This window comes from Stegodyphus dumicola, chromosome 2, assembly GCF_044657685.1.
Source record: "Stegodyphus dumicola isolate Sdum_Otavi_A_Nest chromosome 2, ASM4465768v1".
NCBI classification, from domain to species: domain Eukaryota; kingdom Metazoa; phylum Arthropoda; class Arachnida; order Araneae; family Eresidae; genus Stegodyphus; species Stegodyphus dumicola.
The window spans coordinates 36,436,579-36,456,961 of NC_140769.1; the positions used below are offsets into that span (position 1 = coordinate 36,436,579).

Here is a 20,383-nt window from a genome sequence, read left to right on the forward strand (position 1 = left end):
AGAAATAGTACTGACCACTGAAGCATATCGAATGATTGACAAAGAAAAGCTTGAAACCGAACTAAAAGTATTCTATTGTAGGTCTGATATTCCTGAATGCTGCAAATTAATTGAGCTACTGAAATTTATTTTCGAAAATAACCTAGATGATGTTCTTAGTGAAATTATGAAACAGATAAAAATTCTCTTGAGAGTTTCCATGACTACACCAGAGGTAGAACGCTTCTTTTCAACATTGAAAAGAATGAAAAATTTTCTAAGAAGCACTAGGAATTCGGAAAGACTAAATGCGCTTGCATTGCTTTCAAAAAAGAAAAATTTCCTCAGTTGTCATCCAGAGATCAAGGAGAAAATTATTGATCTTTTCGCGCAAATTAAAACAAGAAAAATGGATTTCATTTTTAAATGAATAGACAAAGATTGAACTATAATAATTTTGGTTAAAGTAATTAGGCAGTGTTTAATTTTTTTCTTGCAAGTTTTCATGAAGTTTCAAAATTAATTTTCTTTTTATACATGTTTCTTTCCTTTTAGACAATTGTGCCCACCAGTGGCCGAGCGGTAAAGACTCTAAACATTGGTAGTTCCGTCCGAGGTTCGAATCCCGCAAATGGGCTGGCTGTATGGGCGTTTTCATGGTTTTCCCCATTGTAACGTGTATACGAGACAGTTCCCCTTAGAAAGTCCTCCACGAAGGCATCCCTCTAGGCAGATATCTCTCGTGTATCCTTTAGGCAGATAGCCCTCATGTGCTTTGCCATTAACTAAATAATCCAATCCAAACCTTTTAGACAATTTTTAAAGGTTACATTTTTTGGAACAGCACCCCCACTAATTTTAGCCACGAGCAGCCACTGGCCTATTCGCTAAAAAGAAATGAAAAGAATCAAGTGGTTAGATACAAAGCACGTTTAGTAGCACAGGGATTCAGGCAGAAAAGAGGTGAAGATTTTGATGACATTTACAGTCCTGTAGTAAATTTTTCAATCATAAGAATATTTTTCACTATCCTGGTATGTTTATATGGATGGACTAATTGTCAGTTAGATGTAAAGAACGTATATTTATATGCAAACCTAAATGAGAAAATATATATGACCCAACCAGAGGGATTTATCGAAGAGGAAAATAAAGTGTGTTTATTACACAAGGCCATTTACGGTCTACATCAAAGCGGCCGTGAATGGTTTTGTGAATTTGAAAGTACTTCAGAAAATCTACATTTTAAGAAAATACAATGGTGTAATTGTGTTTATAAGGGTTCAAATGTAATTCTCTTGTTATATGTCACTGATATTGTGATTTTTAATAAAGATCAATATAGTATAGATAAAGTAATTTCACAGCTGAGTAAGTTTTTTTAACTTAAAGTATTAGGCAAAACTAAAACGTTACTTGGAATTGAATTCTTAGAGAATGAGAATGGGGTTTTTATACATCAGCAAAAATATATCGAAGAAATTTTTGAAAAATTTAAACATTTCCAGATACCAATAACTTTACTTCCCATAGCTAAAGGCACTATTCTTACAAAATTAGATTGTCCATCTACAAGTGCAGAAATTGCAGAAATGTATACATTACCCTTTAGAAATCTGTTAGGATGTTTAGTTTTTGTAGCTAATAGGACAAGGCCTGATATTACATATGCAGTGAATGTAGTATGAATAATGTAGTTATTGCATAACAAATTCAAATATAAGCAGCAATAACGCAAAGATGAATAATTAAAAATTACCAGTGTTGGTAGCAGTGGCGGCTCGTGGCTAAAATTAGTGTGTGGGGGGGGCTGTTCCAAAAAAATTTAACCTTTGTTTTAAAATTCCCGAAAAGGAAACACATATGTATAAAAAGAAAATTTATTTGAAACTTCATGAAATCTTACAAGAAAAAAATTAACATTTTTTAATTACTTTAACCAAAATTGTTACAGTTCAAGCTTTGTCTATTCATTTAAAAATGAAATCCATTCTTCTTGTTTTAATTTGCGCGAAAAGATCAATAATTTTCTTCTTGATCTCTGAATGACAACTGAAGAATTTTTTCTTTATTGAAAGCAATGCAAGCGCATTTAGTCTTTCCGAATTCCTAGTGCTTCTTAGAAAAGTTTTCATTCTTTTCAATGTTGAAAAGCAGCATTCTGCCTCTGATGTAGTCATGGGAACTCTCAAGAGAATTTTTATCAGTTTCGTAATTTCACTAAGATCATTATCTAGATTATTTTCGGAGATAAATTTCAGCAGCTCAATTAATTTGCAGTATTCATGGATATCAGACCTACAATAGAATACTTTTAATCCAGTTTCAAGCTTTTCTTTGTCAATCATTGGATATGCTTCAGTGGTCAGTACTATTTCTTGCTTAACAATTTAGCAACCGCTAAATGTGTCGTGGAAGAATGTCTGTGCATTATATCAATACATAGTATAAAGTCACATATTTCCTTAGCTTCTGCCATCAGTGTCTTTGAAAAATTCTCACAGTACTTTGAGTTTCTTAATTCTAAAATTGCAGTTTTGAAATTTGTTATATATTTGTTAACTTTAAAAATTAATTTAACACACTAATTTCTCTGGATTACATTTAGTTGTGTATTATTTCAACATGAGGCATCTGATGAAAAAGATCTAACCAAAACTTGAAATTATCATCATTTAGATATTTTCAAATTCCTGTTGCTTTTGCAATAGTTTGATCAGTATTTGATGTTAATTGAATTTCAGTAACTTAATTTTTTAAAGGTTGCAAATTTTCATGAACTCTGTTTACGGCCCATATGATGAAGTTCTACCTTGTGGAGGAATACCACATGCACGGAGTAAAAAGAAATCATGTTTCCAACAACATGCCAGAATTTCGGCACTGCAAGAGTGACAGTGCTATTCTCTCTGCCCGGCTTGCATGCTGCTTTCTGTGTGCGCACGCGCAGAACAGCCATACACCACGGCGTTGGAACTGTGAAACGCGCAGTTCCAAAAGAATTAAAGACTAAAGGGCACACTATATAAAATATTACAAATAATAATAAGTGGAAATAGGGGGTGTTGCAGTTCCACAGTGCTTATTACGAGCCGCCACTGGTTGGTAGGAACTAATGCAGCGTAAGGCCAGAAATCTTAGTCTTACAACCCCAAAACCTTATTATAAAAACTATCTAAGTGATTTTCATTCTGGTGAGGATATGGAAAGGGAAAACTATAGCAAAAGCATTAAATTATAAACAACTACCTAATTTACATAATATAACTGTCATATCTTTGAAGAATAATTTTCTTTCTCTTTATGTATTTGGTTTTTTTCTTTAATATGCTTCCTCTTCATTTTAGAATTTTTGGATTTAATTAAAGATTTCTGTTATTCTAAAAAACTAAATGCATTTAGAATGTATAGGAAAAGGTGCTAATTTTATTTCTTCAGTAATATGGACATTCAAAATAAATATGAAATGATATATGGTATGGGCCGGTTACAAAGCCGGTATAGCACAATTTTTAGAATTTCGGTGACACAATCGAGCAACAAAATCTAGAAATGGCAAAATTTTAGAATTTAGAAAGGCACTAGGCAGCAGAATTTAGGATCCACAGGAGATTGCATCAGGTGAGAAATTGCAACAGCACTGTGTATGATGTGCAGAGCCGTAGCTAGGGTTTTCAGCACCCAGGAACAACTAAAGATTTTGTGCCCTCTTCTGCATGGCAAGAATGAAAAACATTTCATTCTAAAAACTTTGTAATATCAATTTGGCACCTCATGGATGCTGCATCCGAACATATGTTCCACCTTGCTCCACCCTATCTACACCACTGATGATGCACTGAGACATATAAGATGACTCTTAAATAGTTAGCTTTCATTTTCTTTATTAATGGAAAAATTCCCTTCTGTAAATGTCTGTCCATGTAATAAGATTGGAAGCATTTTTGATATTTTCCATGCTTGTGTCTAATGAAAAGTAGAGAAAACAAAGGGAAGATAAACATGTTAAAAAGACTCCTAATATCAGAAGTAAAACATTCAAATACAGTCAAAAGTCGTTAATTCGGACACCCATAATCCGGAATGATCTATAATCCGGACCTCAAAACTACAAACTTTCTGCGCATGCGTCGCGTTCACGCATGCGCACAGGCGTTTACGAGAGCGCGTAAGACCCTTACGGCTGCGAATATGTTTGTGCGCATGTGTAACGGAGTTAATGTGTAACGGAGTTATACGCTAAGCTAAAGTTATCTAATTCAGTTAATGTTGCAGATTGCTTTGTTCCTTAATCTTCGAATTGGATCCGGCTTATTATTTTTTGCAGACTGTTAGAGCAATTTTATAAAAGTAAGCTTGAACTTTCGCTTATGTCAAATAGAATTTCCGATATATATTTACTACAAAGCGAAAGTATGTTTTGAAATCCGAAATCTGTTCATCAATTTCACGCTGCTCTGCGGCAGAGAGGGGGGGCAGAAATGTCATTATTAGATTATGATAGATTAGAAAGATTATGTCAAATAGAATTTCCGATATATATTTACTAATATGTAATTTGTATCTACAAAGCGAAAGTATGTTTTGAAATCCGAAATCTGTTTATCAATTTCACGCAGGGGATTAGAAGTTGATCTGTCAGCACTATCCTTATCTTCAGGGCAGATGTTTTTATTTTATATGGTTTATAATTCCGTACTAAGTGTAGTATTTAATCTCGATGTACTCCGTCTTTGATATGATTTAAATCAAGTTCCTGGTCATTATAATTCGCTTCTGATAGTGAAGAAAGTGACCCAGAGGTTATTGAAAACGAAAACATTTCGATTGACAAATTAGTCGGTATTCTCAACACAGCAATTATAGGACTTGAACAGCGGAACTTTGTAACTAAACAAGAAATTATGTCTGTTTAATAGAATTAAAGAGAAAGTATTATCACATGAAACGAAGCAACTTACATTGAAGGAAATGTTTAATAAAGTAAACAAATAAATATTAAGCTTTTTCTTTTTGTAAATTTTGATACCCTGTATATCATAATTGTCCTCTTTTTCATAAATTACGGTTTCATATTTTTAATTTTGTAATTTCTGCATGCCATCCTACCAGATTTAAACTGATGATCTATAATCCGGAAAAATCGATAATCCGGAATCGCCGAAGTCCCGACGAGTCCGGATTAACGACTTTTGACTGTATTATGTTTTCATTGTTCTTCCGAAAATTCTCCAAAAAGTAAAAGTTCACCATAAACGTTCATTAAAATGCATCCATTATGTGTTAATTCTAAGAAGAAATTTTTCTGGAATCTTCTAGATTTGTGGGTCTATAAATCTTGCCTTTAAATCCTTCTAAACTTTCCAAGTTGCAATGCCTACAATTCTAAACAAAAATTACCCCTACCCATTCTGTAACAGGAAAAGCCAGAAATACAGGGTGTTTATACAGTCCCGGACCCATTTTGATGTTTAATAACTCTTAAAATAATAAAGATAGATTAAAATTAATAACATAAATGGTTAGATAGACTCAAAAAGTTTCATGACCCTTGTCAATGTACTTCCACATGTGCCCCCTTCGTAGCACGGAGAATATCAAGTCGATATTCAATTTCACGTTAGGTACCGGCAAGCATGTTGGCATCCACAGAGGCTATTGCGGTTGTAATTCTGGCTTTTAGGTCATCAATGTTGGACACTCTCCTGTAAACGTTGTCCTTTACAAATCCCCAAAGGAAAAGTCCATAACATTGCAATACAGTCAAAAGTCGTTAATTCGGACACCCATAATTCGGAATGATCTATAATCCGGACATCAAAACTAAAAACTTTCTGCGCATGCGCCGCGTTGACACATGCGCAAAGGCGTTCACGCGTGCGCGTAAGACCTTTTACGGCTGCGCATATGAGTGTGCGCAAGTGCAGAATACGTTTTCGCGTGCGCATTTTATGTATAATGGACGTATAAGCTAAATAATTATCTATTTCAGTTAATGTTGATGATTGCGTTGTTCCTTAATTTTCGAATTGCATCCGGCTTAGTATTTTTTGCAGACTGTAAGAGCAATTTTATAAAAGTAAGCTTAAACTTTCGATTATATCAAATAGAATTTCCGATATATATTTGTTAATATGTAAAGGATCTAAAGCGAAAGTATGTTTTGAAATCCGAAATCTGTTTATCATTTTCACGCTGCTCGGCGGCGGGCGCGTAATGAATTGGAAGTTGATTTGTCAGCACTATCCTTATCTTCAGCGCAGATGTTTTTACTTTATTTGGCTTATAATTCCTTACCAAATGTAGTATTTCATCTCGATATGCTCCGTCTTTGATATGATTTAAAACAAGTTCCTTGTCATTATAATTCGCTTCCGATAGCGAAGAAAAGTGACAGAGGTTATTGAAAACAAAAAAATTTCGATTGACAAATTAGTCGGTGTTCTTGACACAGCAATTATAGGACTTGAACGGCGGAACTTTGTAACTGAACAAGAAATTATGTCTGTTTAATAGAATTAAAGAGAAAGTATTATCACATGAAACGAAGCAAAACTTAAACAACTTACATCGAAAGAAATGTTTAATAAAGTAAACAAATAAATATTAAGCTTTTTCTTTTTGCAAATTTTGATACCCTTTAGATCATAATTGTTCTTTATTTCATAAATTACGATTTCATATTTTTAATTTTGGAATTTCTGCATGCCATCTTACCAGATTTAAACTGATGATCTATAATCCGGAAAAATCGATAATCCGGAATCGCCGAAGTCCCGACGAGTCCGGATTAACGACTTTTGACTGTAGTTGCCAAAAACAAAAGAGAGAAAAATGCAATTAATAAGCAGATGATGGAAAATGAAATTATCTGAAATTAACCACATGCGCAGATGATATTTACAAAAGTAAAGGTATTCAAACCTGAAAAGGAAAATATATAAGTTATTCCATCAATAAATGCCATAAGTTTGTTTATATCTTCATTATTTTATGAGTTATTAAACATCAAAATGGGTCCGGGACTTTATAAACACCTTGTATATTGAAAAAAAAAAAAATCAGAGGGAAAAAATGTAAAATTAATTTATAGAGAAAACTGAGGCATATTGAGACAATTACATGGGAAAAATTCTTACCATGAGAAAATTAAAGCAAAGGCATTTTTAATTAATTACTTAGCTATTTTGCTTTTGCTAAGAATTGCTTTGTAAACTGTGCTAAAGTGCAATTTATGCATTTATTGCTTTATTTTTCAAATTCAAAATATTGTATAATAAGTCACCAGAATGAAAAGTAATGTCAGTGAAAAAATAAAAATGTTTCATTTGAATGTTATTTCTTGAATACAATTTCAATATATGAGCATTACTTTAATGAAATCGATCAATGTTATAATGTTTTAAATAAATATCATCAAAAAATTCCCAGATTTCTAAATTTAAAATTTCTATAGAAACTGAGTTTAAAATTGCCAAAATGTTGATAAGTCGCCAAATTTGGAACCAATTAATAAAGAATTTACAATTCCAAAAGCAAAACAATGCTTAAAATTGTAAAAAGTTGTTGAGAAAAAATTAAATAATTTCGAAATGCTTATGTTTCACTTCTTGCTCAGAAACTTGAGTATCTCACTATTTATATTAGAAATAGGAATAAATTATAATCAATGAACCTATTCACCAGTTCAAAAGATAACTATATTTATCAATGAATTGACAAAAATATTTGTCCAAAATGTTAATTCACATTCAGAATGGAACTTGTGAAAACAAACAGAAATTTCAGATGATTAAAATTAGGGACCTCCTGTCGAATTTGACCGAAATTAAGGACTTTTAAGGACTGTACGATCCCTGTATTATATATATATGCATATGAAATAATAATAGCAAGGAAAAAGATGGAGCAGTATCGACGTGTATGTAGATCCATATTGAAAAATTCTGACTGCATATTATACTAATGTGTTGACTTCGCAGTATCTAACAAACTTGGCAGCTGAGGAAGTTTTAATTCCATTTTTATTTACAATTGATATTTGTGGCTATAATTCATTTGATACTCGAGTTGTGGCTACGCTTTTGATATTATTACAATAGGAAGCAGCATAGGGAAATTATGTCCAAGTAGACCAGAGACAGAAGCTGAAGTGCGTAGTTATGCAAGATGAAAGCACACAAAGAGAAAGGTTTTGGTTCGAGTTAAAAGTTTCAGTTCACAATTATTACGTCATCAGTGCTGTGCAGGCCATGCAAAAAGAAAAGATCTAGAAATGACATGATCGAGAGAAGTTATTACGAATTTTAGAACAGAGAGGAAGAATTAAGAGTTTCACTGTCAGTTATAATTTTGAATTACATATTTTTATCTTACATATTTATATAAAAGAAAAAGTAAAAAGCAGTTCAAAACTTGATCAAATCGTATACTGAAAGCAGCAACAAATAATGCAAAATAAATTTTAAAAATACTGCTATTCAGTTCACTTTTGAACTTGACTCTTCTGCTCCTCGACATTTTGGTCACACGTAACATATCTGACTTCAGTACTACTGTTTAACGTAAACCTTCATCGGTTTGCCTTCCACCACACTTCAAATCATGTCAACCAACAAAACAGAAGTTAGCTTCATTTTATTTCTTTGTTTTCCATGCACTTCAAGTTTGCTCCTCCAAATTACCTCTTGATCAAGAACTAAATTATTTAAAAGCAGTTGCTATTGACAGGAGCTTTTCACCCAACATTATTAACCATGCAGTTAAAACATTTTCATCGGAACATATCAAAAGGTGCAATCCTGTTTTGGGTGATTATAAGAATTCTGTTGTCAACACTTTCTTTCCGTCAATTAGCTATAAAATTGCACGCATTTTGCAGAAATTTAACTTTTGGGTTGTTTTCTCTCCTATAAATAAAATTCCTAGTCCCTTGCTTAAGGACTACGGATATGAATTCCTGGAGTATTTACAGGATTCCTTGCCAATGTGGTTTAGTTTACATTGGTCAAACAAAAAGAGCCTTAAAATTTCATGTTAAAGAACATAAGGCATGTTAGGAAAAAGGAAACATAGAAATCCGCTGTAGCTCAGCACTGATGGAATGAAAAATCACACTTTCCATTGTTCTGCTGCCGAAATTATTCAAAAAACATCCTCCATTGGTGATTTAGATTTTTTAGAAGCATTTCACATCCAAACAAACATTTCTGTTCTAGTTAATGACCTCAATTGCAATCCATCTTTACCTTCACCCTTTAAAGATATTTTGTTTTAGATGACAGCAGTAGCTTAACTTCTTTTCAACTTTTCTTTTCTTACCTCTATCCTTATCTTATAATCTTTCTATCCTTATCCCATCCTTTATTTGGTTCATTTGCACTTAAGTAGCCGAAGAAGATAGTTAAAAAAAAAACTATTGAAAGTAGTACTGCAAAAAATAAGAAAAAAATTTATGCTGATTCTTAATGTTGGACTTTTGTTTTTGATTGTTATTCAGCGTGATATTTAAACTAAATTAAGTGACAGAACATTTTATTTAAAACCATTCAGCAGCATATTTGATTTCTTTTCTTCTTTTAACCATTTGGTCTCGTATATAAATTGAATTTTTAATTAATTGAGATGTATTTTAATAAATTAAAGAGTTAAATTCCTATGGCATTCTACAGCAATAATAAACAATGTCAAAAAATGTAAGCAAACATTAGAAATCCACCAATTTGATTCATGTTTGTGACATTATTGCTCACAGTGGCTTATGGGTTAAGGGATAGAAGACAATGTGAATCTGAACCGATCCTGAAGGCGAAACTGCTTCATATCCCCGTTTCTCCCTAATACAAACGGTTGCTGTGCAAAAGAGTGTTGCATGTGAACGGGGCTTAAAAATCCAATAATTATAATTTTCAATCTGCAAGGACCGAGTCCAAAAAATATGTAGAACAGAAGCAATCATAAATATGAAAAAAAAAAAAAATAAATGGAAATTTGATCCAAAAAACATAAAACAAAAATAATAAATAAATAAAATGAAAAGTAAAAAAAAAGTTAAAATTTAAAGTCTGTAACTTTGGAACAACAAAAGTTTTGAAATGAAAAATATTAGAGCAACAAATAGTTTATAAATGAAAAAACATATTCAACATGTTTGAGTAGCTAAGCCTAAAATCTGGTAAGTAAGGAATTTAGATAAACAGGAACTTAAAATTATGAATTTAACTGATTAATACTAATTAATAACCGATTATTATTGAACATAATTAGAAAATCTCTAATGTAACATTAAATATTGTAAAACACAAATGAATAATTTCTAAAGGGAAAAAACATCGAATTACTTGGATTATTAAACTTAAAAGAAATCCAAAAGTATTCACCATAGAATTGAGTTTAGGTGAAGAATCAGCCGCTTCAGTTGAATGAGTGCTTACTTCAACGAATGGAATCAGCTGTAGTATTTAATACCAATTTTTTTTTTTTTTTTTTTTAATTTAACACCTTAAAATATTAAATATATATAAGATTCAAAATGATAGCCTAAATTAGCAATAGCCATGTAGTCCTTTAATTTACTTCACATATCTCTCCTTTTTATTCTAAAAGTACAAATTGTTCATATTAATTTTTGGAGACTGTGTCTTTTCATTTTAATCCACTTCATGCCAATTGATGTTAAGCAAAGTATTGCAGATATATTTTCACCAATCATATAAAAGAAACTTTTAATTATTTTCCTGAATGTGCACTTACCATTTGTCTCTGCACTTTCTAAGACGTGCTATTCATTTTTCTGCTGTTTAGGCCATTTTTATAGCTTATATAATAAGCTGTAAAAAATATAATCATTCATAGCACATCGGTATTGATGGCGTGCAAAAGATGAAAATGTTAGAATAAGAATTAGTTATCAAGGAATAAAATTACATGTTGAATTTATGGCCACATCTGTCTTCAAGTGTCATCCTTCTAACTATAGCATAAAGCCTCCAGATTCTAACATTTTAGCCTTAAAAGATGACAAAGGAATGCAGAGATCTCAGGTTTTAATGAAAGTTTCCAGCCAACGCAAATATTGTCTGTGCAAACAGTTCGCATTGGCATGTTTAATCATATTTTGTCAAATGATTTTTGGCATTTGAATGAAAGAGACTTTCTTTAGAACACTGTGCTGTGAAATTTGTACAAAAATATCATCATTAAGTACAAGGCATCTGAAAGGGAACTATCACACTATCAGATTAGAACTATAATTTACTTCCAGTTCTGTTGAAAAAAGTCAGCTACAAAACATCAACAAATCATGTGTACAACTTTATTAATGTTGTATCATATGACATTGTGAAGGTTTGGTACCAAAAGTTCAAAAACAAAGACTACGACATCCAAGATGCAGAGTGCATTGACCAGTCTACTGATATTGACGAGGCCTGCCTGCAAGAACTTACGGAAGAAGATTAGTATGCAACCACTCGAGAGCTTGCTAAGGGGTTAGATGCTAGTGCCATGTCTATTAGTCATGCTATATATTGCATTAACTTTATGTACAAGGACCAATTACTGGATGCCACATGAGCTGACTGCAGATAAGGACAGGTGTGTTTGGACCTGCACTGATCTGCTCGATTAAGAATGCAAGGACAAAATTCAGAACTGGATCATCATTTATGATAAAAAAGTGGATTTACTTCAACAACACAGGTCGAAAAGGAGATTAGTCTGCGCCTGGTGCCTGAAGAGCCCAATTGGCAGCGTTGCATGCTTTGTATCTGGTGGGGTTGCTGCAGTATTATTCATAAAGAGTACCTGGAAAAAGGTAAAACCCTTGACAGAGAGGTGCATAGCGACAAGGACAAAATTCAGAACTGGATCATCATTTATGATAAAAAAGTGGATTTACTTCAACAACACAGGTCGAAAAGGAGGTTAGTCTGCGCCTGGTGCCTGAAGAGCCCAATTGGCAGCGTTGCATGCTTTGTATCTGGTGGGATTGCTGCAGTATTATTCATAAAGAGTACCTGGAAAAAGGTAAAACCCTTGACAGAGAGGTGCATAGCGAGATGCTAGTCCATGTTGATGCTGTTATCAAGAAAAAATATCGACGTGAGTGAAAAAATATCGAAGTGAGTTCCGGCGAAAAAAGGTAATGTTCCATCAAGACAATGCAAGACCACATGGGTCTGCATTTACTGGCTGGACTCCGTAAAAATTCGAGTGGGATCTTTTGCCACTCCCACCACATAGCCCCGACATTGTTCCTTTTCCAACCTGCAGTATATCTTGCAGATGCTATCTTTTGCCACACCAACCATATAGCTTCGACATCGTTCCTTCGGACTTCTTTTTTCACACCTGCAGTATATCTTGGAGGTGCTATCTTCCATTCTATACAGGACGTCTGAAATGAGGTTAATCTGTTTTTGGACTTGCGGCCACCAAGTGCCTAAGCTGAAGGCTTTGAAAAACTACCAAAACGTTGGCAGAAAATCAGAGATTTGCATGGTGCACAGAAAATCAGATTGCATTACTATTTGCACTAAAGGTACTGGTTTCATTTTTTTCCTAACTTTATTAAGAACGTGTTTTGGCGGAATTTTTGTTACTTTTGTTAATTTTGTTTGTTAATTTTTGTTTTTTATCTAGATATAACACATTTTGCATACTAAACTTTACTGTTTAATGAAATGACAGAAATAAAAATAATTCTGTTCCCAACAAATGTGAACACTGAAACAACAAAAGATTGGATAAAGCTTGTACTTATGGGCTATTGCAACCACCTTCACAGAAGTTACCAAATTTTCAGAACGTGAGTAACTCTGGAATACCATGCACATAACTATTCTTCAGGCAACTGTGCTCATAAGAATCTTTTAATCAAGTAATGTCATTATTTTCATTCGTGTTCTATTTGTTGTATTCAAATTTCCAACAATTTTTATAAAAGAACCACGATATTTTTTCCCTTGAAAATATGCACTTCTAGAATATGCTAGCAATAGAAGAAACTGCATTAAAATTTCTGCAGGAATACAAAATTTTGTCATAAAATCTCTAAACAGAACAACAAGAGATTCATTTAGTAGACAGCCAGTGTTGCAGAAGTTTGTGCAATGCTTAGTCTCAGCAATTCTCGGATTTTTTTTTTTTTTTTTTTTTTTTTTTTTTGAAAGTGAAAACAGACTGCTGTGTACTTGAAGAAAAAAATAATGGAAAAAAATATAGAAAGATTTGGAGACAAACGTGTTTTATTTTTTGAATGTATCATGTAATCTTTATTAAATAATTAAAATTTCTACTTTAATTTGCTAAAGTATATTTTCTTTTCATATGTTGATAATATTTGCCATCTTATGATACATATTGATAGTTTGGAAATCCTTTTGAAAAAGTCATGAAACCACCAACGTGTACCCCATTAAATAACTTTTCACGTGTAAAATAGCAGCAAATTGTATCGAGGTGCTTGTGTTAATACATAAGTATCAATTATTTAACCATGTAATATAAGTAGTTGCTATTCCTTTCCCTTATATTTACATCACTAAACACGAATATTAGCAAAGAAAAGCATGCCTAAGGGTAACCTGCAACATGAGAACATACACAAGGTTCAGCATGGACTACTTTCACCTAATTATTTGGTTACATAATTAAAATTTGCATGTACATTTTCATGACTGCCTTGGGAAGAAAATGCTGGTATAGTTTCAAGTGCTGCAGTTTATTCCATTACATCCAGTTCTCAGTTAGACTATATTCTGAAAACTAAATGGTAGATTTTTCTTTCCCTCCTACTGTAAACCACGGATACTGCAGTGAGTACATGAGCATGACATACTAGCATAAAATTAATAATGCTAGAATTCTATAATAGGTGATTTTATAAATTAATTCTCAAAGTACATAGCACAGATTTTGTATCTGTTCTACATATTTCTGTTTTACATATTTTATATACAATACAATTTTGTAATTGTATTGTATACATGCTATTTCCCTCTCTTAGAAAAAAAAACTCTAAGAGAAACTATGCAAATTATATAGCATAGCAAATTAGGAAACAGATTTAAAAAATAAATAAATAATAAATACAATTTTACAAAAACTACTTACCTTCCTTTGTCTTTCATATTTTCTTGCATCATTCGCAATTTTGCGGGCGGAATATATGCACCTCCAGTTCGCATGTTCACATTCACAATTTTTTGTCGTTTCGAGAGAGGTTCTTCATTTTCCTCTTTCGAATCAGTTTTTCTTTTGTCTGAAGGAAGAGAATCAGATTCTGGAGGTTCTCTTTCATTATTCATATCATTTGCCTTTTCAGAATTCCATCTATCAGAATCTCCAATTCTTTTTCGAAAGGCAGAGTCATGAGAGTTTCTAGATTTAGACACTGGAAGGCTTTGTTCGTTTCTTTCATCTGAATCAGAATAATTTCTATCCCTTTTGTCTTTGGCAGTCCTTTCACTGTATTTTGATATTTTCCTTGAATCTTCAGAATTCCACCTATCTCTATCCTCAGGTCTTTTTTCTAAACGAAGATTTCCTGAACGTACAGGTTCACTCTCTGAATCAGAATAATCACTATTTCTTTTACTTTTCTCATGATTTCTATCCCTTCTATTTACTTTTTTTGAACTTCGATCCTCCCACCTATCATTATCTTTATTTTTTTCTCTTCTGTCACCAGAACTAGTAAACTCAGAATGCTTCTGAGATTCTCTACCTAATTTATTCCTAGGATTCGTTTTCTCAGAATAGTCTTTGTACTCATTTCTTTCATAATGTTTATCATTAATCTCTTTCTCTTTCTTTTTATTAGACTTTTCATCTGGTGTATCATAATAGTCTTTATACTCCTTTCTTTGATTTCTTTTATAGCGTTCCTCACTCATTTCTCTTTTTTTATTATGCTTTAAAGATTTTTTCTCCTAAAGAAAAGAAAAAAAATCAAAACTTGCTTTTTACTGTTCAGACTTATGAATGTAAATTTAATTAAATGCCTAAAAATTTATATCTTAACCAACTACACTACTGTTCCAAAAGAATAATGACTTGTGCAAACTTATCTGATATTTTAGGAAACAGAAAATAAAGATATAAATATCTGTTATGTGAAATTGAAATTGTAAAATTAAAAACAAATAAAAAATAACTATTAGCATATTTTGATTAATTTTAAAGAGAAATAATTTTTAAAAAAAGAGTGCTATTAAAATACATTCTCAATTCTACAACACATCAGTTTTCTTCCAGAACAGTTATATTTCTTTTGATAGTAAAAAGAAAATTTGTGCTTAAATTTAGTAATGCTTTTCTTTAAATACATGCTGTAAGATTTAATACATGAAAAAGTTTACAATAACTGAGTACTTTTGCTCAGACAAAACTGTGCTATAAATTAAGCAAAATTTTATAATTTGAATTATATACTGTATATTTTGAATAGTATTTATTTAAGAATAACATATCTTGTTTGTATAAATATTTATAACATTGAAAAAAAAAATGAAAAACTGATGCTACACAACATGCTTAAGAAAATAAAAGCCACATGAAGAATGCTTTAACAATAGGTGAAGTGATAGAAACTCGACAAATTAAAAGACTGAATAATACAATGTGAAATATTTAAAATAAAGCATAGAAATTTTCATAAAATTTATACTGAGAACATATAGCTAATTTTTAAAATCTGAAATTCTATGAATGAATTTTTCACAAAATGTTTGCTACTCTTACAGTTGTAGGTACTTTTCTGTTAAAAGGCTGAAATTCACCGAATACGGTAGCCTATTCATATCGCGTCATGAACAACTATGCAATAATAATAATAACGTTATATGCATATGGGTTTGCAACAGATTGAATGCACACAGGTCTGATGATAGGTTGATAAAATTTATATTATCAAATGAAACACTTCAGAAGATCTGGAATTTTCCACAAAGATAGTCGTACAACTCTTCACAATATCACAGTATAGAATTGGCGTTTCTGTGTGATGATCCCTTTCGGTGATGGATAGTAGTACCATACCCTTGGAGTCTGTATTCACCTGTCTATTTGGACTTCAGGATTCTTAAAATTTAAAAGGGCTTCAGTGGCTACCAGGCTCGTCATCAGGTGGTGGAGAGCCAGATGTCCTATATTATCTGACCGGATAGCTTTGAATAACAAATAAGGAGCCACGAATCCCCTCCTATAACCTTGGTGTTGTGCGACCCATGACTAGGATGAATGACACTGCGGTTATAGTGTCTTAATGGAGCCTCTAGAATGCCTGAGAACTTCTACAGTATTTAGCCTTACCCAGCAATAGGAAATATTGGGTGGACCTTTTTATCCTGCATTTCCTTTTCTAGTTTATATATGGCTGAAAATAACAATATAACTAGAAATTCAGCTTTTCAAGACAAAACCTCTGAGGTACACCTTTCTTCTCAAAAGAAGGAGACCTAGAGGAAATCAATCGAAGTAGCAGAAATGAAGCCTTCATCGACTGAGGTAGAAACGAGCTCTACTCAATCAACATCTGGAGAAGACAGGAAGCTATTAAAAGCATGACTGCCTCTTTAGATAAAATCAAAAAGAGAATGTCAGGAGTATTAAAAAAAAAAGTGCCCAAGAACTGAAAACTGCCAAAGGTACTTGGGTTGAAAAACCCAAGGGGAAATGTGAAAAAAAGCATTGAGTAAAATAAAGCCCCAAAGACAGCCAAAAGAGACAGACCTGAAGGTTATACCTTCAGGAAGGCTCTTAGGTGCTCAAGATGGCTGTACTAATTGAGGGACATACCTGAAAAACATTATCGGAGGAACTGAACTTCTGATAATGCTGACTACTTAAGGTATTGTCAACACTAAAGAGTTACACCTGAGCTCTATTAAGGGGGTATTATACTTTATAAACAAAGTGGATGATTTCAACAAATGGAACTAGGAAGCATTAGGTTTGGTGCAAAATGCTATTTAGCTGAGGTGGATGATACCTGACAAACTCAACCTGAAAAGAAAAGCTTGAAGAAAAATGGCAGGTCAAAGATGCATGGTCTATATGCAGCAGGAATTTTCTGCCATAGAAATAATGATGAAAATGTTTTAGGGCTTTAACTATGGCAAGTAACTCTTTCCTGGTAACCCTGTAATTCCTCTCCAGTATAGATAGACAACTTACTCTGGTATGCCATGCCACATTGTTGACCATTTATTTCCTGGGACAAAACAGTACTGACATTCATATTGCCCATCTGCATCAAGAATAAATGATTTGTCAAGCTAAGGATATGTCAGAATTGCAGCAGATGTTAAAGCTCCCTTCAGGTTGTTAAATGTATCCTCACATTCTTTTGCCAAGAGGAATATTTGCTTGCTCTCTGTCAGCTTACGAAGGGATTTTGTGAGGGAAGAAAAGTCCTTCAGAAATCTTATACAGTAGGTATAAAGCCCTAGGAAACTTCTCAGCTAATGGACATTTTGAAGTCTCCAGTCTTTAACAGCTGATGCTGTTTTTAGATTCATACCTTCGACTGAGATGACACGCCTGAGGTAAGTCATTTCCTGTCTGTATAGTTCACATTTAGCGAGACTCTACTGTAGAATGGCATCTTTCAGCTTCTAAAGCATCTTTCTATGAGTTTCTAGATGTTCTTCAAAATGCTTTCAGATGACGATGGTGATAATGGTGTCACCCAGGTATATCAGACAGGCTTTGTAGGAAAAACCTTTCAACATGATCTCCATCAGGTATTCAGATGTTGCCGGCATATTACATAATCCAAATGGCATCACCTTGAACAGTCAAAGTTCTTGCCCAGTAGTAAAAGCCATCTTTTCTCAGTTATCATGATGTATCTCTACCAGCCAATATCCACTCTTCAAATCAAGTGTGGAAAGACACCTACAGACTTTTTTAGTCAATTTCTGAATTCCCTGACTTCTTCCTTTTTTTTCAGGTTTCCCAGGTAGCATGGCAACCCCGGTTAAACTTAAAAAATACATATTCTTCAGCTGATAAATTACCAAAAAAAAAAAAAAAAAATACACATTTGGTTAAATACATAAATACATATCCTTTGCACAAGCATAAAGTATAAGAAATACATAAATACATATCCTTTGCACTAGCTACACTAGTTGTATTTCCATACTACCTTGTTCAACCAGTGATAGTCATTGCAAAATCTAGTTGAATCATCTTTCTTTCTTACCAGGACAATGGGAGAAGCCCAAGGACTAGCTGATGGTTCGATAACGTTGCTTTCTTGCATATTCATTAAAAGTTTTCCTACCTCCTCCTGTTTAGCAATTGACAGACATCTAGGATGCTGCTTTATTGATGGATGGATGGTCCTATGTATCAATTTTATGCTGTGTCAAACTGGTTTGACATATGTCAGAAAATGAGTATGAGAAAATATCTTGAAATTCTTGAATGACATGTTTGGCAGCATTCCCCTCTTTATCGCTTAGTTGTATATTCTGCAATATCTCCCATGTAATGCTCTCTGAAGACATGGATTCTGGAGGATTACTGTCATGTTTAACATTGGTCCCTGGAGTACATGGTACAACTACTTTACATTTTCTAACGATTTTTGCTTTATCACTGACACTGGCAACTCTCACCAGGATATCTATCATCGATAAGTCAATGAGTACTAAGGCTACTAGTACTCTTTGCGGGTTGTTACAGTTCTTGCGATATTCCAATACATTCTACCAAAAATTTCCGTTTTCAGCTATGGATCCCGGAAATAAAAATTCTGTTCTTGCTGGTACTGTGATATCATCTTGAGCTATGACTTGATGGACAGATTTAACTCCTTCCTCATTAATTCCGAATATGGTTATGTCCTCAGAGGCAGAATGCACCTTGTGACTTTTTTATAGTCCAAGGAAAAATTGTATTTCCTTAGAGTCCAATCTGAGTTTGCAAGGATCTGTAATATCTGCCACATATGCCATGCGATGGTAGGCAGCACTTCCAAATATGATGTTAATGTTTAATTTTCTGTCCATGTCGATTTTCTGCCCAGACACAGTCTGGGGGGTAACACAGGGCGCTGTCCAAATGAGTTCATCTTACAGTTCTTAAGCCAGAACTTTTCAGATGATAGAAACATTGGCTCCTGTATCAATGGTCATATTGCAAGGAATTCCATTGATATGTTCCATGATGATGAGTCCATTACTGCCACCACTCATTGCAGAAATATGAAGCACTTCGAAATGGGACTTTTCATTATCTAGCAATTTCTGTCCTGCGAGATGGCCATTAATTAGTTTCCCTCTTTCTCAATAGGCAAAGTCTTAACTTCTGTGCCCTGGGGTGTTCTGCAGTTCCGCCGTATGTGGCCTTCAGCACCACAGTTCGAACACTTTACAGTTCATTTCTGGCCACTCCCATTCCATCAGAGAGTAGGTGCTCTTAGCGACATTAGATAGTTTTTACCCGGCTACTGAGATATTTCTAGTACTTTCCGCTACTCAAACTTATTGGGAGGCAATATGAAGGTCGAATTATGATTACAGCTAATATAGTGATCAAGTACATTTATTCAATTACAATACCTACTACAGGGACTGGACCAAAATGTTGTCAAATGGTCACCACGTTTGGTGACTTTTTGTGATCTCTCACCAAATCTGGCAACAAAAATTAGTCAGCAACACTGTTGCCAGCTTAGCGATATCACGCCAAATTACTGTGATACCCAATTACACAATCTTATTGCCCCTGTATTCTTACTTTTTTGGCATAGCTTCTCTCTCTAGATTTTTTCCATGATACATCACACAGAAAAATACAACAATTTTACGTATAGTTGCAGTGAAATCATCTGTCTATGTATAAAATTCATAACAATAGATATCATGTTTATAGTGCGCAGCTTTTGTATTGCTTATATTAAACATTAAATATGAAATAGTTATTCTTTTCCTGAAGATTTATGCATCATCAAGATTGCTACCATCTGTTAGATTCCCCACCCATATTCATGTTTAGAGCGTTATATAGCACCATTTTAATAGAAAAGTACTCAATTTTATGATATAAAGAATTCCACCATACCTTTCGTATTTCATAATCCTCTCCAGTATCTTCATAATTGTTGTGCTTTTTACTGAAATTTAAAAAAAAAAAAAAAAATCTAAATATTAAGTGGGAGAAACTGATCAGTTATTGGTTGGTAAATCAGCATAAGAAATAAATACTGATCAGGAAAGCAAGAATTCATTTATCACAATAAGTAGCTAATTTAGGGTTGCCACTCAAACATGAGAATGAAATTCTCTGACTTTTCCAGGTTTTCCAGGTGTGTTTTAAGAAAATTCCAGTCTATCTGCGTAATGCACGTTGACTGTGCTGAGAGGTAAATTAATTACAGTACCACTTGAAA

The 20,383-nt window shown here is 33.3% G+C and overlaps 1 protein-coding gene across 2 annotated transcripts in view; it reads right to left on the bottom strand.

Annotated features, from left to right (window-relative positions):
• ncm (pre-mRNA-splicing factor nucampholin) overlaps window positions 1-20,383 on the bottom strand; it is a 134,337-nt gene that overhangs the window by 93,154 nt on the left and 20,800 nt on the right. The window contains exons 4-5 of one of the 2 annotated variants that reach the window (XM_085810576.1): window positions 20,056-20,107; window positions 14,095-14,912 (exon numbers count right to left, since the gene is read on the bottom strand). In XM_085810576.1, the coding sequence (XP_085666702.1) occupies window positions 14,095-14,912; window positions 20,056-20,107 (870 nt within the window). The remainder of the gene's footprint in view (window positions 1-14,094; window positions 14,913-20,055; window positions 20,108-20,383) is intronic. The other variant, XM_085810577.1, reaches the window with a different exon arrangement.